This window comes from Macrobrachium nipponense, chromosome 24 (assembly GCF_015104395.2).
Source record: "Macrobrachium nipponense isolate FS-2020 chromosome 24, ASM1510439v2, whole genome shotgun sequence".
NCBI lineage: Eukaryota > Metazoa > Arthropoda > Malacostraca > Decapoda > Palaemonidae > Macrobrachium > Macrobrachium nipponense.
Window position 1 is genome coordinate 62,164,098 of NC_061091.1, and position 24,943 is coordinate 62,189,040.

At 37.2% G+C, this 24,943-nt stretch overlaps 1 protein-coding gene across 1 annotated transcript in view; it reads right to left on the bottom strand.

Moving 5' to 3' along the window:
* LOC135205675 (uncharacterized) overlaps positions 1 to 24,943 on the bottom strand; it is a 161,084-nt gene that overhangs the window by 108,516 nt on the left and 27,625 nt on the right. Inside the window, exons 3-6 of the mRNA XM_064236581.1 lie at positions 11,638 to 11,934; positions 11,393 to 11,500; positions 5,768 to 5,878; positions 5,498 to 5,624 (exon numbers count right to left, since the gene is read on the bottom strand). Coding sequence (XP_064092651.1) covers positions 5,498 to 5,624; positions 5,768 to 5,878; positions 11,393 to 11,500; positions 11,638 to 11,934 — 643 coding nt within the window. The remainder of the gene's footprint in view (positions 1 to 5,497; positions 5,625 to 5,767; positions 5,879 to 11,392; positions 11,501 to 11,637; positions 11,935 to 24,943) is intronic.

Here is a 24,943-nt window from a genome sequence, read left to right on the forward strand (position 1 = left end):
TTAACTTGGTGATGATCTAAAGGCTTTTGAACATATTCTAAGGAATTCAATGTGAATTTGATCCAACGCTTTCAGCATTGCATCTGATGCCAAGCCATATATTTCAATTCCATAGTCAATGATTTATACACTACAGTAAGGGTATGTCTATCGGCTCCCCAAGTAGTGTTTGATCGTATTTTAATTAGATTTGATGCTTTTTTACATTTTGATTTCATGTACTACACGTATGTTATGGGAGCTTCCCAATTTAAGTGAGTATCAAACATCAATCCATGAAATTTTGCAGCTTGGTTAACTGGTATAGTACATACTATGATTTCTGATTTTTAATTATATTTCTTTACTTTTCTTCCACTTTATATTTTTTATAAAACAACTGCTTGAGTCTCATGTATGGATAATTTAAAGCCTAAAGATGAGGTCCATTCATCTATTTTTATTATAGTTTTATTACTGACTCGCTCTGCATGTGTTATGTGAGATGTTGAATATATGGCCAAATCATCCATATAGAGGTTAGTTTTTATTCCCGTACATATCATTTATTGCTAAAGTAAACAGCGTGCCACTAAGGATGCTTCCTTGTGGAACAGCATTTTCAAGTGAACATGTTCTGAACAAAACATCATCAATTCCCATCTGAAATTGCAATCTGCCTAAAAGTTTTGGGTCAACTTAGGTAAATGTCCACAGATGCTGCTTTTATATAAAGTTTTTAATACTGCATACCTCCATGTATGTATGCCTTTCCAATATATAAAAAAAAGACAGCTACAGTAATTTGTTTTTCATCAAATCCTCTATGTATGTGGTCTTCCAAGTTAGAGAATCTAATGCAGATCTATTACATTGTGACCCAAATTGAGTGGGAGTCAAAATTGTTTTTCCTCGAATGAGCCACAATAGTTGAGCATTTACTATTTTCTCTAGTAATTTGCATAAGCAACTTGTTAAAGAAACTGGTCTGTAATTATTTACATTACTAGGATCTTTTCCAGGTTTGGGGATAGGAATTATTTTAGTGTTACATCATTCAATCTGGAAATTAATTTCCAATCCACAAATAATTATAAAACTGTAAACAGAATGACATTGCCAAAGGTGCTAAGTGGCAGGTCATCTCAAAACAAATACTGTCACCTCTAGGAGCAGATTTTTTGCTGCTCAATGGAGCATCTTCCAACTCTGCCATTTTAAATTTCTATTACCTATAATATATATAATCTATTATTTCAAACTTGTTATTAATTCTGTACTATTTTTCTTTGTGCAGAAGTGTTCATCTAAATTTTCATCATTACTTATATTTACTTATTTATTTTGGATCATGTATGTATTCTTTTCCATCTTTTAATATGGCATGTCTAGGTGGTTTAACGAGAGTATCATTTATTTTCCTGAATTATTCCGATATATTTTGTATGGGAGTATTATTAGAGAGATCTGATACATATTTCCTCCATGAAATGATTCTTCATTGAATTACTTCCATTTTAAATTTGCAGATATTTTGTTGTACAGATGTTTTAATGTATCAATTTCTAGTACTAATGATAGAGTAATTTTTTTATTTCCTTCTAATATCTGTAATTTTTTATTCATTTTGTTGAATTTCTTATTTATATTGTCTAGACATCTTCCCACTGAGTGCTTTATGTAGTAATTCTGTTAACTTATCAGACCACCATGAAACTTTTTGTTTGTTGGACGAGTTTCAATTTTGGTATAGCTTTATCAGCATTATTTTTAATGAAATCAACAAGAATTTATTAACTTTTAAATATTCAAATGGTGGGATATTCGTAGTGTGCATTTTATATCACTCCCAATCTGCTTTATAAATGACATCTGGAAAGTTACCCTCCTCATCTGGCAGATCATGGAGGGAGAACAGCAGCCCTTCCTCTAAGTCTGTGGGGCCTATCCAATTTGATGGTTTCTGTAACTCCTGGTCTCCATTCTGTTCTACTGGGTGGTCGTCTGGTTCCCAATGCCGCATGGATGTTGAGTCATTCTGTCCTGTCACAGTGATTGCCATCTGGAACCATAATGGGAAGCACAAGAGCCTGGTCTTCACTGTGGTTGCCTTCGGTGTAGTCCTATTCTCAAGAGACATCTCCAAACCCAAAAGGGGACATTTTCCTGACTTCCTGTCAGTCCGCCATCTTGATGTTCAGTGTCAGGAGGGGTGACGTCCTGCTTCGTCCCACTCATGCCTTGGGAGGTAAATTCCCATGACGAGCTTCTGGAACATGAATAGGAAATCTTCTTGGGTGGGTACTGAGAACAACTCTCCTGATGCCATCGGTGACTCCATTCTGATGTGGCCGAGGAGAGGGAGCCGCTCCTCCTAGAGTGGCTCCGTGGTGGTAGGCTACCCTTGTTGGAAGAAGGTTCTGAATGGTGTCTCTTTCTCCGCTCCTAAGGAGGTCTGGGGGAAGAGTCTGACTCTGTAGAGGGGACTCTCTGTCTCCCCGGACGTGCAAACAGGCCTTCCATATTTCTATTCTCTGATTCCCAACAGGTTGGGAAGGACTAGGGTGATTCCAGCCTGCTGTTCTTTCCCTCACTCCCGCTCGGTTCTTCCGGCTCTATCTTACCACTGTTCCTGAAACTCTTTCTGAAGGATTTGCCAAAGAGCTTGAGACACTATGTCTGATTTCTTCTTAGTAGAAGGAAGTGAGGCAAAATATCTTTACTGGGCGTGACGGGTCCCAGAGATGGTGTTTGTAGAGGCAACAATGGTGTGGGAGAGAGAAGGAACAGGGAAGGATCTCTGGAGATCAGGGTGGTCATTTTCCTCTGCCTCCTTTCTTATTTGCCCCACTGGGGAGACGGCCAAGATATGTACTCTCTGCATGGGACCTCACAGGATCATTCCTGACCCTTGCACGATATGCAAACAGAATGGGGATCAACGCCTGTAGCCTGCACAGCATTGCACTTGGGCTTACCATTCTCTTCCATCATCACGGGATGGATGGGAAAGCTTACTAACACGAATGCGTGGGTCCTGAATTAGCACTTTCCCCCGAACCCTGAAAAAATCTCACAAAACAACAAAAATCTTTTGAATTACGTTATGAAAGACTTGGGTTGGGTTTTCCTTTCTCTTCCATCACTGCGGGAAGAATGAGATAGCTCACTATCACTGCGATGTGGAGAAAAATGACACACGTACAATAATGTGGGTACTCAACAAGCACTTTCCCCCAAACCCTGAAAGACCCATAGAATGACAGAAAAATATTTTAGTTACATTAAGAAAAACTTTAGATGGAATTCCACTCACACAGAAAAACAATGCTCAACTGTGCACTACTCATATATTTCATGAGTAAGAATGCATGTGGGAAACACTGGCTCCTTCACCCCTTTTTCCCGCCCTCAGGAGCAAACACAAAAGCCTAAAACACAGCCACAGTGATAATAACTACAGAACTGAGATGCATACCATCAATAAAAACAGTAAAACAGGTTCAGGCAAGCATTAGGAACAGGGATTACATACCCATCACACAGAATAAAGGGAAACTAATGGGAAAGTACTATCTCCGCACAAAGATAGAGATGAATTGAAACACGTACGAGTGACAGTACGACTGGAAATACAATGGTGGAAGTATGCTGGGTCAGGTCAAACCACGTGACCTGGGTAGCATTAGGATTTTGTTTTCAGAGAAGAGTCAATAACGACTGAAGGTAACTATGCGCAGGAATATTCCATGTGTAAAAGAGTAGGGTATTATACGAGTCATAACATTAAACCTCACATCCTCTCTGAAGGCGCCCCAGTAGAGGTCTAGTCTTTGTTCAAATATGGATTCATAGTAAAGCCCAAATGCTGTCGAGTCTCTGATTCTTATTATAACAGTTATATAAAAAAGAGCAAGACCCACACAATAAATGGACTGGGTGAAATGGGTAACAATGAAGAATTAAAGTGGACCCCAATATTTGCAGGGGATGCATATCAGACACCACCTATGACTAGTTAAAATCTGCAAATACTTAAAACCCCTCTAAAAATGCTTAGAACTACCTATTTTGTTAGTTCAAACACAAGACAAACCCTCTAAAAACATTTTCTAAGATTTATCACAAAAAGTGCATTTAGTCATGAAATTTGTATGAAAATACTGTATTTAGTGAATATATCTAAGTGAAAAATACAGCAAACAGGTGAATTTTCAGCAAATAATGGGTATATATTATACATCGAAAAACAAGCACATAAGCGAGTCCACGAATCTTGAGAGCGTGAATGGGGGCCTACTTATTTCCAAAGTTGTAATTATTTTCAATCATGTAAAACCAGAAAGCTGGACAACATGGCAATGCACACAAAAAACAGGGAATTTTATTTTAATAAACACCATGCCTTAGATGATAGCATCTGTATTCCTTGCACTCTGAATGCGCAGTAACATGATACGAGAATACCAAGGGCACAAATAATGGCCCTCTCCACAGGGAAAGAGAAATTATGACAAGGTAACAGTACAGCCTCCTTAGGCAGATAGGACTGATACTCCTTTCTTCCTGTATGTTCCTCCATGAGAATCCAAAAGTGAAGGGTTTCACCTTTTGAGAGTACAATAAACAGCAATATCAAATGTTCTGAATGCCCAGCACACAGAAATATCTGCCATATACTCTTTTTGCAAAGATGTAAGATTGTACCAAGTTCAACCTTTCAGCTAAGGGCATTAATAAGAGATAAACGTAATATACACCTCCTTTCTCCGAAATATGGAAAGAAACAATAAAAATAATTTTTATTACCCAAATTATTTCAGAACACATGCAAATGACCAACTTCTTTCACATTTGAACAACAGATAAAAATACAATTCCATGGTGTTTTCTTCTTAATTCACTCTACATACAGGAACTTGTAAAATATTTTTGTACAAGACGTTCCTGCCATTCTAGCAAAGTTTTTTGGGTTCTAATCCAACCACAGAAGAACTTGAAAACTTGACAAAAATTTTCAAGTCTTAAGAAAAACGGCTCTCAAGAAACTTCAGTAAATGGTTTGGTTACTGCCGGAAAAAGGTTCATTATCTGGTCATACTGCTCCTTTTACCTCTACAAAATCCAAAATCTCTCACTTTGCTCACAAGAACTTGAAAAGATATTTTTCGTACAAGGTCCTGCCATTCTAGCAAAGTTTTTTGGGTTCTAATCCAACCACTGAAGAACTTGAAAATTTGAAAAAAATTTCAAACCTTAATAAAAATTGGTATTAAGAAACTCCTCCAGTAAATGGCTTGGTTATTGTCGTTAGAAGGTTCATTATGTGGGCACAATTTTCCGTGTCGAAAATGATGACAATGATTGAAGATGAACCTAGTACAAGGTTCAAAAGCTTTTAATATTCATTAAAGACCATATACTCACATGTTATACCATTGTGGACCTGCAACCAAAGTTCATTATCTTGTCCTATTGTTCATTTTTTCTCTATATTTTGCAAAACTTCAATAAATACCTGTATCTATGAAGGAGTAGGCACCTACGTCGATCTCCAGCATCATGGAATTTAAGACAAAGATCTTTTGCTTTACATCCATCTGCATATCTACATGAGCGTGTCTTGAATGTGTAAACATTCATCTCTGTAATAAAAAATTATAATGACAAAAAAGTTAGAGAAAAATAAGTTTGCACTGAAAAATGTGATGCTGGTAAAACAGACCTTATATAAAATCAAAATCAGTAAAAATTTCAATATATCACGAAAGAACACTTGAGAACTCACCATTATTTATCTCTTCTTTCAAGACATCTCCAATTTTCTTCATCAACTTTGAGAGAGGTGCCTCAATCGTGGCTTTCACCTCCTTCAGAGGTTTTTTGGTAGGTTTTATTTCTGTAGATATTATAATTGTAATTAAGGATATTTCTCTTGAAAAATCTATGGCTAAACTATTTTGGACATCCCTAATGAACACTACAAATATTTTTACAACAAACCCACCAACTACATTATCCCCAAATAAACTTCATTATGAAATGATTCCCAGCCTCTGGGTCTGTTACTAATAAGAGCACTACCTTGGTCCTATTCATGTAGACTTGGTAAGCAACCGCAAGATCAGTTGAGATGGGAGATGGGTGCCACAAATATGATCAATGGGTTAGTGGGTTAGTATGAAAAATTTCATACTACAAATTTTACTCATAAATTACTGTTTAGGTGGGGAGCAAGTTACTTTAAGTCTCAGGTTGCTTTCAAGATGCTTAAGTTCATAAATCTAAGCAACTCAACCAAGACATTAGCACTTTAAATAATTTCATAAGGAAATGAGAAGCAAACAATCTAGCAACTGAGGCCTAGGAAGCAAGAAAATCTAGAAGACTATCTGAAAATAATACAGTATAAAAAAGTGGAATAAAATTTAAGGTGCATTACAAATATTAATTTCATAAATCAAAGGCAAACATGTTACTACAATGCCTACAATACTGGCATTTGCAAAATAAAATAAATACCTGATGAATACAGGAAAAGGTCATCTTCCAAGTCCATTCCTTTGTTGTTCTGTCAGATACATGCTGCAGGTCTGATCCAATGGGGAAGCGCAAAAATGACAATGATATAGGGATAAGTTCTGTGTGCCTTTGGTCAAGGTTAGGTCAAAGATGAAAAAGGGAGCTGTGAAAACAGTTTCCCCTAAGAGAAATCAGGTGTTTGTCTGCCAAACAAAGGACTAGTGATATAAGCACTGTTGGACCAACCAGTAAAAGAATATAGCAATCACTCCAGGGATAGGATCACCTGTAAGAAACCTACCATCAGTGTGATGACAGAAATCAAGTGTTTGCCAAACAAAGGACTAGTGATATAAGCACTGTTGGACCAACCAGTAAAAGAATATAGTAATCATTCCCGGGATAGGATCACCTGTAAGAAACCTACCATCAGTGTGATGGCTGTGAAACTTACGTACTTGGGAAACATGAGGTTCACTGTCATCAAGGAAAATGGTGACTCTCTTAAACAGTAAAGTCCTGCATCATGTTTATGGACTAGTGAAGAATGGTAAACCTTCACTTGTAGCAAGGGAAAGAAGGGATGGCATCTATATATAGGGATGAAACAAATCTCCCCCCTTCCACATCTACAAATAACATTTTAAACCGTTTGACTGCCCTGCACAAGAAACCTATTTCAATGTCAACATAAATAAATTCAGTGATGTTTAAGTTCGTTTGCTGGACAGAAGAAGCTTCTTACCTGATTACTTGGTAACTAGCATAAGGAAGAATATCACCAACTAGAGGGAAGAATATCACTACTTACTTAGAAAAGAAGTAAGTCATAGCCCATTCCAAACAGCACTTTGTGATAGCCATACATGGGCCCATGTTTATGTAATTACTTTTTTATTTTAAAATTTAATGTTATTTTTTATGACAGTCACTTTTTTCACTGGTTAGTTAGTACTAACGGAGACTCATTACAGGTCTAATGCGATGAGAGGGATCAACCCAATGTAAAAGTTGCCTGCATTGTCAGGAAAGTGCATTTGGCAAAGAATGTGAAAACTCAGAAAGTTGTTGGTACGCATGCACTGCCCTATTTGCTAAGATGGGGCTGTAATGCTAGGATATGCATAGACTATTGGCCAATGTTTGTGAAAAAATTGCTGTTTCGTGCTAAACTGCTGGTGGAACTTGATGCACAGTCTGGTGTAGCAGTGTTTGTGAACAAGCTTGAGTTTTTCTTTTCAGAAGTAATCCTTCAATTATCCAGATTAATAAAGCCAAAGGGTCATCCCATTTGGTGAAATCTGGATTACGGATGAGTACAAAAATCTATGCATGTTCAAGGGAAGCTCCATACCCTTCCTCACTTAACCTTGTTAATATTACAACTGAAAACACTCAATAAAATAAAATAAAATTTCATTTATACTTACCAAGTAATTTATATTGCCTAAAGTTTCACTCGCCAGCAGCAATTACTATACATAATAACTAAAGTTTCACTCGCTGGCAGCTTAAATTTAGAAATTTGCAGTAATGCCAGATTGTGTAGATTAATTGGCCCGGCCCACTTTCAGGGTAAGGAAGGAACAATGCAACTGAGAGTCGTCAATTGTTTTCTGCTCTTATGTCCATATGAGGGGAGGAGGGAAGGCTTTGATTCATAATTACTTGATAAGTATAAATAAAATTTTATTTACTATAAAAATGTAATTTTTATGTATGTAACTTATGAAATACTAATTATGTTGCTGACACCTACACTGCACTGGAGGTGAGAAAAAATGTACTCCTATTCCCAAACATTATTGATGTTAATAATGAGTTAGAAATTTGAAATCGCTAGCACTGATATAATGTTTGTTGGTCCTTACCTGGTAAGAGAGCTCTTGTAGGTAGATGCAGTCTATGGTCAGCACTCAACTGTGTGGGGTGTGCTGAAGTAGCCCTGAAGCACCTCTACATTAGTGGGAGCTTGAAGTGAGGGACTACGACTGTTGGCTACCAAGCATACACATAGTAGTGCACATAATTGCCCTTGTCCAGGGTGCAGTACCAACAAACCAATCAACCAGACATAAATACTTTTACCAACCATAAAAACACTAAGACTGGTGGGTGCTCGAAGTACACTGTACCCCAATCTTCCCTCAAACTTGACACCCTAGTTCAAGGCAAAGATGATAGGAAGGTTGCAAAACTTCCTACAGTTTGTCCCCCAACACCATACCAGCCACTGATAACAGACCCAAGGTACTGGAATTGTTGTATGTACATCGTTTCTACATCAAGATGATAATGGGTAGTTAATATAGACTTACACTTCCAATAAGTCACTTGTAAAATAAAGGGTAAGGATAAACTATGTCTGAAGACTAACGAAGTTGCAATTGCTCTTTCTTTATGAGCTTTGGCTTTGAAGGAAGTTAAGACTTCTTCTTCAATCAAAGAATGAGACTTGGTTATCACATCTCTCAAGAAGAAAGATGGTCGTTCTTTGAGAAGGTGTGTTTGTTTGTATGGTGCTTTTACGTTTGCATGGAACCAGTGGTTATTGAGCAACGGGACCAACGGCTTTACGTGACTTCCGAACCATGTCGAGAGTGAACTTCTATCACCAGAAATACACAGCTCTCACTCCTCAATGGAATGGCCAAGAATCGAACCCACGACCACCGAGGTGGGACACTAATACCATACCAACCACGCCGCTGAGGCACTTTGAGAGGGTGTGAGACGGATTCTTCACTGAGCACCAAAGATTACTCGAACGAAGGGTCTTGAATTTTTTCTGTTTATGGAGGTAATACCTCAGGGCTCTTACTGGGCACGACTCTCTCTTCATCTTTGGGGCCCAGGACAAGGCTTGGATGGGTTTTCATTTTTTGCTAAAAAGCCCGGGGTGAATGAACAACCCACATCCCCATAGGAAAATCCAATTCTTTTATCTATAGCATGTACTTCACTGACCTGCTTATAGGTCAGTAATACTACAATGTCTTCCAGGTAATCCATCGTAACAAAGAAAAATTCATAAGTTTGAAATGAGGACCAGGGAGCCATTTCAACACTATACGTACATCCACATTCCACGAGACAGTTGCAGATTCCTTGGGTTTAGATGCATTAAAAGACTTGATTTGGTCAGAAAGATCTAGTTGGAGGACAGATCTACACCTCTATCTTGGAAAACATTGCTCTGTATCCCTTAACTGTAGATGAAGAGAGACCCCTTAATTGTAGACAAAGAGAGACCTCTAGACATCCTGAGGTACAGAAAGAATTCTGCAATGTCTGTTACAGACATCTTAGAAGATGAGACATTATGACATCTGTACCAGGCCCTGAAGATTGTCCACTTGGCCTGGTAGACTTTGGCAGATGAAGAACGTCTACATACTGCAATAGCAGCTGAAGCTGTTATTGAAAACACATTTTCTCTAAGGAGTTTCCTGACAGTCAAAACCCTGTTAGGGAGAGAGTGGTGATACCATCTCAAATGGGCTGTCTGAGAAGATTGGGCCTTGCAGGTAACAATCTTAAGTCTGTCAGTAGTCTGAGATCTGGGAACCATTCCTGTCTCAGCCAGAATGGGGCCACTAGGGTCACTGTCATATTCGAGTGGTTGCATAACTTGCCAATTACTTCCTGTATCATGCAGAATGGTAGGAAAGAATATAGATCTTTGTTGGACCAGTCTTGTAACATGACGTCCGTCGCCCATGCTAGAAGATTTGGGAATGGTGAACAAAATATTGGAAGTCAGTTGTTTTTTGAGGTAGCAAAAAGATCTATAAGAGGCCTCCCCTACATTCTCCACAGGTCCTCGCACACATGTGGAGGTAGAGTCCATTCTGCGACGAGCACCTGCTTGCAACGGTGCAAACTGTCTGCTAGGATGTTGAGCTTGGCCTGGATGAACTGGGTCACCAGGTTGTTTGGTTGCGGTTTGCCAAAAGAAGAAGAGATCTCACTGAATATAAGCCAGGGCCGTGGTGCTGTTAGAGTGCACCATCACTGTCTTGTCACAAAATGCTGGAGTCCTAAATAAATTGCTGTTAGTTCCTTCAGGTTGATGTGCCAATGGATTTGATCCTGAGACCAATTCCTTGATACTTCTTGGTTGTCTAGGAGAGTCCCCCAACCTAGATCTGATGTTGTCTGCATAGAAGTCTAGGCTGGGACTCAAAGGAAAGAGAGACTTCCCTTCTGGAAGTCTGTGGACTGATTTCTACCATAGGAGATCCTCCTTGACCTCCTGAGACATGGGAAATATGAAGTAATCTGGATGAGTTCTCCTGTCCCAGCTGGCAAGTGGTAAGATATGATCTCTTGTGCTGTGAGGAAGGAGATAGTATTGGGAAAATTTTTATTATCTTCAAATGCCTTACAAATTAGTCTTCGAAAGGTTGGATTATGTAGTCCACACAATTAAGTAGAAATACACTTTCTCTTTAATAATTTATTAACTGAGGTAAATTTTAATTCTTTGGCTTATTTGCACGACTGCCCCAGGTTCAAGGAATTAACTTGCTCAGGACAAGATCAACATCTGAAGTAACTTTCCATTGAAGAATACTCCAGTGTAAAGTGCAGTTTTACATATTTCATGGGAACAAACTCACTTCTTACTGTGATGAGAGCGAAATACTCACTGGAAGTTCTAGGGCAATCTAACACCTTACGCTTGTATGAATGCTACTTTATTAATGTTTTAGGTCATATCCTATCATAAAAGTACTTATCCTGAGAGCCACTGTATCATACTATGATTAACAATGATAGTAACATGCTAACATAAATCTAATACCAAATCTTGAATGATAGAAATTAATCATAAAAAGCCCTTCCATTATTCTCTCAAATAAACCCTTAGAAAGTGTACATTGCTCACCATTAGCAGAGTCCTTGACAATTACTTCCATCTTCTTATCAGGAAACCGATAACCTGACAATGAATTTACCACTGCTGAATCTCCTTTAAAAGTGAAGTGGAGAGCATCTGGAAATAAAAACTTGTTACTGGTTTGAAAAACAAAAAATTACAATATCAACTCCTAGACCAAAAATCTATCAAACGAACTACATTTCATAATACATATCAGCATGAAGAACTTAAGACTCCAATTCATGGCTTACTTTGTATGAGGACACCCTGGCCACAAGCTCCCAATTCCACAAACATCTCATTAACATCCTTCACTGGCACAATGTCTGTGAAATTGCTGACGACTATGGTGAGTCCAGGTGTTACAGGTGCAAGAAGTGGCTTTACATTATCAGCCATTACAGGTTCTGGTGTGTTGTGTGATGTTTGTGTGGGCAAAGGAATCTCCTGCACATTGTTCTTTAAGTTCTCCTTTTTAATTCTGTTCAAGACTTCATGAATATTCAGCAGCAGCTCCAAATCTTCACTCTCAAGGTCAGATGCACGTCCTGAAATTCAAATAATGATTAAAATACTAATAATATTCAAGATATTTTCCATACTTTTCATATACTACTATCAAAATGAAAATGCTCTTTGGATTAGCTTAAGATAATATTAATAAGAAATTTGAAATTGATTAAATTGATTTATGAAATTTTGGTCTGATGATCTGGCACAGGAACTCTCTTGATGAAAAATGGTTAAACATACATCTGCTAAATTACTTATAACAATTCTACTAATATTTAAAAATGGTTATATATATAAAAGTCAACAGCTTTAAAAAGTTCATGATGTTAGCACTTTGAAGTGAGAGAGAAAAAGGCACTGACGAAATTTCTTCTCAACTTACAAAAGTAATCTGTTTTGAAGCAGCCTTCGTAATCTGATTTTTTTGTATCTAGAACTACATTTTACATGTAATAAATTGCCTAATTCATTCCAAGCCCTGCAAAAACACCACACTAAATTTTATAATAAAGCTAAATTGACCAATAAACAATGAAATACAACAATTTGGACCATTCAATACCTAACATAACCATAACTGTACCTGTTGTCAAGTTTTTGCTCCAGTATTGTATATATTGTATATAATTTAGTCTTATGTCTTTATTACTTTTTCTTTAACTTCCATACGCATGCCATCTGTTGATTGCTCCCTCACTTTTCCTTCAACCTTGTCTTGTTCTAAGTCTCTATTCCCATTACTCCTCCTTGATATCCTTAGTTTTGTTTACTTGGGTACTTCCACCCTCTTGCTAAGTTAGGTGTATTCTTCCTCTATTGAAGACAGTTTGTGACGCTACATAGTTTATCTTTGTGTATATTGTAATTTAGATATTAAGTTTAATAATGTTCAATTATGGTGTTATTTGCCAAATGTTTAAAGTGAAATGCTTTCTTATATTGATTATTGTGTTGTGTTAACTTTATATAATAAGTAATTACTAATTATAATCTTAACCCTTTAACGCCGATTGGACATATTAAACGCCGATATAAATTGTCTGTTGGGTGCTGATTGGACGTTGATATAAAGTTTTTTTTTTAAATTTGCAGAAAAATAGTAATAGGCCTACTAGGCAAAAACTTTTGAATCACGCGCCTTGGGGGATGCTGGGAGCTCACAGATCAAGGCGTTGTTTTGTTTACAATCATTACCCAGGGGCGCAAGCGCGAATTTCTTTCTTCTCGCACTAAAAAGTATCAGTGACACGTCTCTGAAATTATTTTGTCATTTTGACAAAATTTTTGCACCATTTTATATTAGCCATTACATGGAGTATTATATATAAAAATGTGCGCAATTTCATGTAGAATACAACAGAAAACAACTCATGGTTGCAGCTTTTATCAGTTTTGAAATATTTTCATATAAATAACGATAAGTGCCAAAATTTCAACCTTTGGTCAACTTTGACTACTGAAATGGTCGAAAAAGGCAATTGTAAGCTAAAACTCTTATATTCTAGTAATATTCAATCATTTACTACCTTCATTTTGCAACAAATTGGAAGTCTCCATCACAATATTTAAAAAAACTTTTTCTTTACGTCCGCACGGTAACTCTTCCGAAAAAATCATTCATTTTTTCGTCCGATTGTTGTAATGTTTGCACCATTTTAAATTAACCGTTACATAAAGTTTTATATATGGAAATGTGTGCAATTTTATGTAGAATACAACTAAAAACAACCCATGGTTGTAGCTTTTGTCAGTTTTAAAATATTTTCATATAAATAACGATAAGTGCAAAAATTTCAACCTTCGGTCAACTTTGACACGACCAAAATGGTAAAAAAACGCAATTGTAAGCTAAAACTATTACATTCTAGTAATATTCAATCATTTACCTTTATTTTGCAACAAATTGGAAGTCTCTAACACAATATTTCGATTTATCGTGAATTTATGAAATAAACTTTTTCCTTACGTCCGCGTGGTAACTCTTCCAAAAAAAATCAGAAATTTTTTTGTACGATTGTCGTAATGTTTGCACCCTTTTAAATTAGCCGTTACATAAAGTTTCATATATGAAAATGTGCGCAATTTCATGTAGAATACAAAAAAAACCTATTGTTGTAGCTTTTATAAGTTTTGAAATATTTTCATATAAATAACAATAAATAGAAAAAATTCGTCCTTCTGTCAACTTTAACTCAACCGAAATGGTCGAAAACTGCGATTGTAAGCTACAACAATTACAGTCTAGTAATATTCAATCAGTTACCTTCCTTTTGCAACAAACAGGAAGTCTCTAGCACAATATTTCGATTTATGGTGAATTTTTGAAAACTGCTTTTTTTTACGTCCACGCGTTACGAATTCATGCATCATTTTGTGATAATATTTTCTCTGTGTTGCCTTGATCGTTTTACAATGTGTTATATACCAAAAGGATAGCAATTTTGTGTAAAATACATCAAAAAAAAATTTAACTCGTTAGCTTATACTGTTTTGCTCACAGCGCGATTTGTATACAATTACTATATATATGAAATTTTTTTTCGTACTGCCATATATCCCAATATTTATATATGATAATGATGTTTTTTTTTATTTCTGATGGTTGCATACTAAACTTCAGGCAATGACAAAAAAGGAGCCAAAAATGAACTCTTAATCTTGAAAACTAAGCGCGCTGTGATTTAAAAAAAAAAAATGCTTTCCACTTCGGCGCTCACTCGCGAACGCCGCCGGCATACGGGAGACTATTTTTAAAATACTGCTTCCGCGTTTAAGGGTTAAGTGACTGTTGAGTTTCGTTCACCCGACCAATGTTTTGCACAGAGTGGATATTTTATTTTAGTGGAATATTATTTTCAATATGCTTCCTACTGAGTGTTAGCTAAGGCCATATATAAGCTCAAGTATTTACCACTGAATACGAGGATATTCAGCTTAGGAATGTCATAATTTTGGGGCCTGTCCAGGATCCAAATCTGTGCTGAGTGACTACAAACTGTTGAAATTGGTTTTGAATGCTTAAGAACTGTCGGTGAACAATGTCTTGATTTTGTACCTCGTTAATTTGTACAGTTAGTGCCACGCTACGCTGTTCTTCGCTTTCATTAAACTGTGTTTGACAGTACCAGGCAAGAAACACCTCACCTCACCTTAAACCAAGGTAAAGTATTTTTGAAGGATAAGTGGATAAACTATTGTTAATTGACAGGGACCTCTGCATGTATTGCCTCTTATGCCCACCTCATTAATACTTTCCGTAATAAAGGTCACCCTCGCTATCATTTAAAGTGATAAGATACGTGTGGATGAAAGTGGTTCAGGAACAAATCGTATGCCTTTGGTTACCCCTAGGAAGCATGTGGGCATCCTTAGGGGCATTCGTAGGCATTTGGGAGGCCTCCAACCAAGGGACATAGACGAATATCTTTCGGAGCTTGATCGGGAACATGTCGCAAGTCCTCATTTTGATGGCGGATGGTCATCGAGTGATGAGGACATCAGTCCCGATGTCAGTGAGGACGAATATATGCCCCCAATGTCCGTTCGAGGCTCACATCCCGAAAGTGAGCTCAAATTCAGTGGCTTCAGTGCATATGAGGGGGAATCTGAGGAGGGGGAGGATGGGGATATGGGGTCTAGTTTCATTGCGGAGGACGATACTGAAAGCGAAGGCCTAAGTGAGGGTGATGGGCCAATGGGGGAGGGTAGTGTGCGATACCGTGCCCGCACCTGTGCGCGCGCAGAAGGTCGGCTCGTCGCGCCAGCCAAGGTGAAGGTCGATCCTCCGAGAGCAACGAGGGGTGGACGGAGGACCCCACCCCTCCTAACATGCACCCCTTCACGGCAACCCCTGGGCTCACCGTACCAGTACTCCTGACTGCTTTGGGGTTCATCCAGCTGTTCCTTATGCAGGAATTGCTGGAGTACCTGGTACAAGAGACGGTGGACTACGCTCGGTACTGCCGGTATGAACTACGGATGACCTTGTCTTATTACTGGCGGGGTTGCAACCTCATTGACATGGCGCATTTTTTGGGGCTCCACTTTTATTTTGGTATGACACCTGCTTCCGATGTCAGGCAATATTGGAGGCAGAATTATTTTTTATGTATGCCCAATGTGCCTGGGGTTATGTCCCGTGATAATTTCCTGGCGTTGGACAGGTATTTCAACGCCTTTCAACCGAAGGGCCATACCTGGAATAACAGTGATCGCCTCAATCCTAAATCCGCCCCAGTGTTGTTGGAATACATTCGTGATCGGTGTAGAAATCTTGTGGTTCCTGGAAAGAACCTTTCTTTGGATGAGGGGATGATGCCTTACAAAGGACGTCTTAGTATAAAAGTGTATAACCCAGAAGCCGAAGAATATGGAGTGGTGAATTTTTTTTTTTTTATTACCAGAGTCCAACAATGGATACTCGACGTGGGGACTTTTCAGTGTATTCCGGGGTCTTCTCCACGTGCATGACACTGTATTCAGTCTTGTGGGACGTTTTACCGTAACAAGGGATACACCTGTTTATGGATAATTATTTATAACTCGGTATCCCTGGCCCAGGAACTGTATGAAGCTGGTGTGCACGTCAGTGGTACCCTTCGGTTGGTGCGTGGGGCCCCGATTTCCCTCAAGAGGTACGCTAGTCATCCGCAACACCTGGCAAGAGGAGAGACAGAGTGGTGGCGGAAGGGCGCTGTCTTCGTCATCTGTTGGAAGGGTGTCCGACTCGTCCCCATGATTACAACAAGTCATGAACCCATCCAAGAAGAGATCGTACAGCGGAAGAAGACACGTCGACAGGGCCGAGTTGTGTTTGAGGGGTTTCGTATCGAGCGGCCTACCGTCATTGGGCACTATAACAGGCACATGGGAGGAGTTGATCTCTTTGATCAGCTCATCCAGCAGTATTATCCCTTCGCCAGGAGAACCAGAAGGTGGCGGAAAAGGGCGCTGTTCCTTTTTCGTCATCTGTTGAAGGGTGGTCCGACTCGTGCCCATGAATTACAACAAGTCATGAACCCATCCAAGAAGAGAATCGTACCGCGGAAGAAGACACGTCGACAGGGCCGAGTTGTGTTTTGGGGGGTTTCGAGTGTGGCGTACGCGGCAGCGGCCCTACCGTCATTAGGGCACTATTATAACATGGCACATAGGGAAGGAGTTGATCTCTTTGATCAGCTCATCCACCGCAGTATTATTCCCTTCGCCCAGGCGAACCGAAACCCAAAGGTGCGGACCCAGAAGCTCCTCAAATCCATCCTTAAGTTGGCCCTCACAAAATGCCTACATACTGTACTGGGGGTACCACGGTGACAATCTTCCGAGGTTGTCCCACATACAGTTCCTAGAGGTAGCCGGGAATGCCCTCATCAACTTCGATCCCGATGAGTGGCCCCTTCATCACTGACCCCCTGCCCTGAGCTGCAGATCTGCCCCTAGCGGAAAGGGCAGATAGGAGGGCCAACTTCCGTCGACCTGCCGCCGCCCCTGCTGCACCGCCCCTGCTGACGACGCCCCTGCTGACGACGCCTCTGCTGCCGCCGCCCCTGCTGACGACAACGCCCCTGCTGACGACGCCCTCTTGCTGCCGGCCCCGCCATCACGCTTCTCGTCGGGTAGTGGACCCTGTGTGTCGGCTGCAGCCAGGGGATCACATACTGGAGGCTTAGAAGGGCGAAGCCAGAGAAACGTGCCGGGTGTGCCATATGAATGGCAGAAGGAGAGACACCCAGTTCTTCTGTCGTCTCTGCAAAATTGCTCTTTGCAGGATAGGGGACTGTGACCGTAAGTACCACACTAAGGTCACGTATTGGAGTGCGCCCCCTAAACCGACAGCGGAGGGCGCACGGGGTCGTCGGGTCCATCAGCAGTAAGGCGCGCGTTTCTCCCTCCTCCACCTGTACCTCGTCATGTCGAGAGGAAAAAATGCAAGACTCTTCAATGGAGGAGGGAGAAAACACGAATAGAAACGAAGAGTCAGGATACGAGTGAGTATCTGCATTTATTTTATATTTATTTTTATATTTATTACAGTTTTTATATATCCGTATCGTGCATGATAAAATAATAATAAGACATTTCATTGTATGCGAAAAGAAAGTGTCACCTGCATTCCTTTTATTTATGTATGGTGCCAGAATCGAAAAAGTAATATAATATATATATATATATATAATATATATATATATAATATATATATATATATATATATATATATACAGTACCAGTCATAATACTTTGCGTAGGTAGGAAGTAGGAAAAAGAAAAAAGAGTACAACAAACTAAAAATATTCAGGAAAAATAAATTATTAAAGCAACCATCATAAAATTTGGAATGAATAATCACCAACTCCTGCCCTAGTACGTACTTGATAGGCATGCCACAACGTTTACGGACTTTCTGGAGTGTCCTGGGCATTGAATCTGAAAACCGCTGCAGGAGGGACTCGTCCAGATCGTCCCAAGCGCGTTTCAAACTTTGCGCTGCAAGACGTGTCCACATTCAGTAACTTTCTTTTTATGATTGCTTAATGATTGAAATGGCTAGGGAATTCCCTGGCTAGTCATGGATATATTCAATTCCACAATCTCTAAACCACAAAGTATTCTGTTTGGCGGTATGAACCCCAGTGCATGAATCTTAATCCAATGTCATTGAAAATCAGCCATTGAAACAAAAAAAAAATTCGGCTGAGTGAAATTAACTAATTGGGAACTTAACTAGAGCTACTGGCTCACTCACAGAAAGTATAACTCTGTGTCAGAGCTCTTCAGTAACCTGTTGGATGTTGTGACAGTTGGATGTCGAATTCTTTTCTCGTGCTCTGCCATAGGCCGTTGCTAACATTATTTTGTGTGGTTGATGGAGTGGATGTATTAACAATGTCTAAACCGTATACTTCCATTGAGATATCGTGAGAGTGATACAACTTTACGAGGAAGGCCTTAAAACTGTGTAATTAGCCAAAAATTGGCATGAAAACAACGGACTGTCCAGAACATTCTGAAAAATTTTCGTGAATCGAGAGGGAAAGAAGTACCCAAGGCTAGGACCAGCATTGGAGGCCCCCATATTAGTTAGTAAGAGGGGGGTTAAGAGTTCTTGCCAGGAACATTGATCGACCTCAAATGTTCCATCGGCGAAAACTCTTAACCCCTTACACCCCTTCTTGACTAATAATATGGGGAGGCCTCCCCAGTGCTGGTCCTAGCCCTGGGTACTTCCTTCCCTCCCGACTCACGAAAAGTTTTCAGAATGTTCTGGACAGTCCGTTGTTTCACGCCAATTATTTGGCTAATTACACCAGTTTTAAGGCCTTCCTCGTAAAGTTGTATCACTCTCACACAATATCTCAATAGAAGTATACGGTTTAGACATTGTTAATACAACCACACTCACTCAACCACACAAAATAATGTTAGCAACGGCTATGGAAGAGCACGAGAAAAGAATTCGACATCCAACTGTCACAACATCCAACTGTCACAACATCCAACAGGTTACTGAAGAGCTCTTACACAGAGTTACACTTTCTGTGAGTGAGCCAGTAGCTCTAGTTAAATTCCCAATTAGTCAATTTCACTCAGCTGAATTATTTTTCGTTTCAATGGCTGATTTTCAATGGCATTGGATTAAGATTCGTGCACTGGGGATCATACCGCCTAACAGAATACTTTATGGCTTAGAGATTGTGGAATTGAATATATACACGACTAGCCAGGGAATTCCCCAGCCATTTCAATCATTAAGCAATCATAAAAAGAAAGTTACTGAATGTGGACACGTCTTGCAGCGCAAAGTTTGAAACGCGCTTGGGACGATCTTGACGAGTCCCTCCTGCAGCGGTTTGCAGATTCAATGCCCAGGACACTCCAAAAAGTCCGTAAACGTTGTGGCATGCCTATCAAGTACTAGGGCAGGAGTTGGTGATTATTCATTCCCAAATTTGTAGATGGTTGCTTTAATAAATTTATTTTTCCTGAATATTTTAGTTTGTTGTACTCTCTATTCTTCCATCTTCCCTACCACGAAACAGTATTATGATGGTACTGTATATATATATATATATATAGTTATATATATATATATATATATATATATAGTAGATATAGATATGATAGATATAGATATATATATATATATATATATATATATATATATATATATATAGATTATAGATATAGAGATTAGATATATTATAGATATAGATATATATATATATATATATATATATATATATATATAGAATATATATATATATATATATATATATATATATATATATAATATGATATATATATATCTCTATTATATATATATATATAACATATACATATAATATGATATAGATATATACATATACTACATATATATAAATATATATATATATATATATATATATATATATATATATAGATATATATATATTATATATATATGTATATATGTATATCCTATATATATATATATATATATATATATATATACTATATATATATATCTATATATATATATATATATATATATATATATATATAGGCAGTCCCCAGGGTTACGACGGGGGTTCCCTTCTTTGGAGACGCGTCGTAAGCCGAAAATCGTCGTTAAGCCGGAACGACGCTTGGAAATATGTCTTAAACTAATAAAAAGTTATAAAAACCTTACTTGTAATCCTTGGTTACACTACATGTGTTTCCTGTAGTTTTATGTACAACCTGGAGTTATTTTTCATAAAAGAATGCTGGTTCTTGAAGGTAAAAACTATTTGTAATCCTCTGGTGACACTACATTCTTGAAGTTTATGTACAACCTGGAGTGATTTTGCCAAATCTTGAGGGCTACAAGAACAGCTGATTACTATTTACGTACATATAGACAAAATTAAAGTAAACGTATCTTTAAATTTAGGATATATTGTATCAACAAAAACATTTCCTGCTATGAGTCAGAGGCCGTTTAATGAAACGAACACTTCTCTGTCCTATCTGTTCAGAAAATAAATGTTACGTCAATCCCCGAGACGGTGACCATTGTTGCCAAGGCGTCTCTCTCTCTCTCTCTCTCTCTCTCTCTCTCTCTCTCTCTCTCTCTCTCTCTCTCTCTCTCTCTCTGATCAAATTACGTACTGGATAATGTCTCTCTTTGGATACTTCGATTTTGCAAAATCTTGACGGGGTACAAGAAACAGTTGATTACTATTACGTATCATATAGACTAATTAAAGTAAACGTATCTTTAAATAGGCTATATTATGTATCAACAAAACATTTACTGGCATGAGTCAGAGGCCGTTTAACGAAACGAACACTTCTCTGTCCTTACTCGGAGCGTCGGAAGACGCCTCTCCTCTCTCTCTCTCTCTCTCTCTCTCTCTCTCTCTCTCTCTCTCTCTCTCTCTCATTGTAATCTAACCAGAAACTTCGTTTTGTTATTATTACTGGAAACAAGCAATGATTTTTTTCATTATTTGTGCTTTTGGACTGTTATATGTAAACTTTGCGCACCGCAAGCTAGTATGTATTCATTCGCTCGGAAACGAGTTCCACATATGAGGCAGTCACTAAAAAACATAGAAAAATACGACATAAAAAGTGTCGAAAATCATCATAACCTCAAAAATTTTGTTGAATCTAACCAGAAACTTATTTTTATTAATATACTGTGCTAAACTATGAAGGAGTTTATCATAGTATGAGTTTTTAAATAAAAGCGTCGTTAACTCGGAGCGTCGGAAGCGTCAGCGTCGTAACCTCGGAACAAGCGTCGTAACCCAGGACGGATTTTTCCATTGAATATTTAATTTAAGAAAAAGTCGTACGTATGTATATATATATATATATATATATATATATATATATATATATATATATATATATATATATATATATATATATATATATATATATATATATATATATATATATATATATATATATATATATACACAGTCGGCGCAAAAAAAAAAGCAAAGACCACTATATATTACTGTAATAAGCGTTCGGACTTTTCTGCGATTTCCGCCCGAGAGAATATATATTTTCCCCAATTTATCGTTAGTCTGGCAGCCTGTATTGTCTCGCTGTTCGGTACCATGAGTTTGTAATGCACTTCAGTGATACTCAAGCTGTCCCAAAGGTCGGGTGTCATTGTATCGCTCCTGCCCCATTCACGCTTTCGTCACCGCTACATTTGGCGCTCTTGCGCGCTAGCTAATGAATTATGGCTAAAACTTCCTTATCCTTGGTTAAGAAAGCAGAAATTGTGACCCGATGGAAAACTGGCAAGTCAATGTCAGCTATTGCAAGAGAGCTGGGAATCTCTAAAAGCACCGTCTCATTGTGGTGCAACCGCTCCAAGACAGGAGACCTTGATTCATCACTGAAGCGTAAGAAAGGCTCAGGGAGGCCACGAAAAAACTACAAAAAGAACGGATAACATTTTAAAAAGGATTGTTATGGAACATCCATCAATGCCAGCCAAAATTTTGAAGTCAAACAAAACCCTGATCCTGCTTAGGAAACGTATCTGAACGGACTGTGCAACATCGATTGCAGAAAGACCTTGGTCTCCCATGTCGTGTTGCAGCAAAGAAGCCACTCCTCACAAAGCCTATGAAAAAAAAAGGATGGCTTTTTGCAGAAAATATTTGATGTGGACTGAAAAGGATTGGGAAAAGGTAGTTTTTAGCGATGAATTTAACTTCCACATTATTCGTAGCGCTGGCAAAAAAGTAAGGAGGCCCCAAGGATCTAACCGCTATGCATCAAAATACACAGTTCAAGACTGTGAAACATCCAGCTTATGTGATGGTATGGGGATGTTTGAGAAGATATGGGGGTAGTGGGGGATTATATTTTCTCCCAGAGAGCACGACAATGAATGGAGAGATTTATGAAAATGTCTTGGAAAATGAATTAGTCCCTTACAAGGAAACTTTTGGGCATGTGTATTTATGCAAGATGAGCACCTTGCCACCGATTTCACAAGGTCACAAACCTTCTTAAGGAATTTCATATTCAGAAATTGGACTGGCCAGGCAATTCACCAGATTTAAACCCAATTGAAAATTGCTGGGCATACATGAAACTGAAACTGAAGGCACTAGCAGATGAGGAAAAACGTCCCTCCCCAAATTGAAGGATGCCATCCGTAAATTTTGGTTTGAAGACATGGATGCACAATATTTCAAAGATTTAGCACATTCAATGCCAAGAAGGTTAAAAGCTGTACTCAAAAATAATGGAGAAAATGTCAAAGTATTTGAAAAAAAATATAAGTGAACTAAAATTTTCCCTTTTATTTTCCTTTTTTTTTTTTATATCATTGCTATGATTTGTTTACAAATGTAGTGGGCGTTCGTTTTTTTTTTTTTTTTGCCGACTGTATATATATATATATATATATATATATAATATATATCGAGCTACAATGTCCTTTAATATCTAATTCGCTGTAACCTCGGAGTTAATAATATTTTCATATATGCTTAAACCGAAGGGGAATTTTTCTCGATAAATAGATTTGCCTGGGACAGTTCGCGCCCTGGTCCAGGCAAATCTATTGATAGAGAAAAAATTCCCTTGCGGTAAGCATATATGACAAAGATAATGACCGAGGTAGAGCGAATAGATAGGTTAAAGGACATTGTAGCTCGATTATATGTATATGGGATCACGGAAAGGGTGATATGACAGATAGATTATAGATATAGTTATAGATGATAGATATTATATATAGAGATTATAGATGAGAGAGAGATATATAGAAATAGATAGATAGTTAAGATAGATAGATAGAGATAGATATATATATTATAAAGTATATAGAGTGGATTAGACAGATAGATATATATAGATATATAGAGATTAGATAGAGAGGATAGATTAGGAAAATATGAGATTATATAGATAATATAGATATATATGATTACGAGATAGAGAGATATATATATATAGAGAGATAGATTATAAAGAGATTATATATAGAGGTATAGATAAATATATAGGATATATTTTAGATATATTATGATATAGTATTAGATACTATATATAAGAATATATATATATATTTATATAGATATAGATATTATAGATATAGATATATAGATATATATATTATAGAAGATATATAATGATATAGATATATATATATATCATATGATTTATATAGATATAGATTTATATAATATATATAGATATTAAATAAATATAGAGGAGATAATATAGATATCTGAAGAGATTATATATGAGATATCGTATATAGAGTATAGATATATATAGATATATATAGTAGATAAATAAAGATATATATATAGATAGAATATTATATAGATATATATATATATATAGATATATATATATATTACGACTAGATATAGATAGATATATGAGATAGATATAGATAGAGATATATAGATATATAGATATATATTAGAGATGGATATGATAGATATATAGTATATAGTTACCTAGATTTATATTATAGATGGATATATAGATATATATACTATATAGAGTATAAGATAATAATATATGATAGTAGATATGGATATAGGAGATATATAGATATATATTTAGAGAAGAGATTGATAGGTAGATAGATATATATAGTAGATAGATATATAATTGATATATTGTGGTAGATATATAGATAATATTATAGTTAGATGGGATATGAGTAGATCTAGTAGATATATAGGATTTATATTATATAGGAAATTAGGAGATATATAAGAGATAGATAGAGATATAATTTAGATGGATATAGAGATTTATTTGATGATAGAGGGATTGATATATATGAGAGATATATAGAGTATATAGATATATAGATAGATATTAGAGATCCTATATAGTGATATATATATATATAGATTATAATATTATATAGATTGGGATATATATATATATTATACATATATAGATATATACATATATATAAATAGATATTATATATATATATAGATAGAGATAGTATATATAAAATGGGAAATATATATAGGATAGATATAGATATATATATATAGATATATATATATATATAGT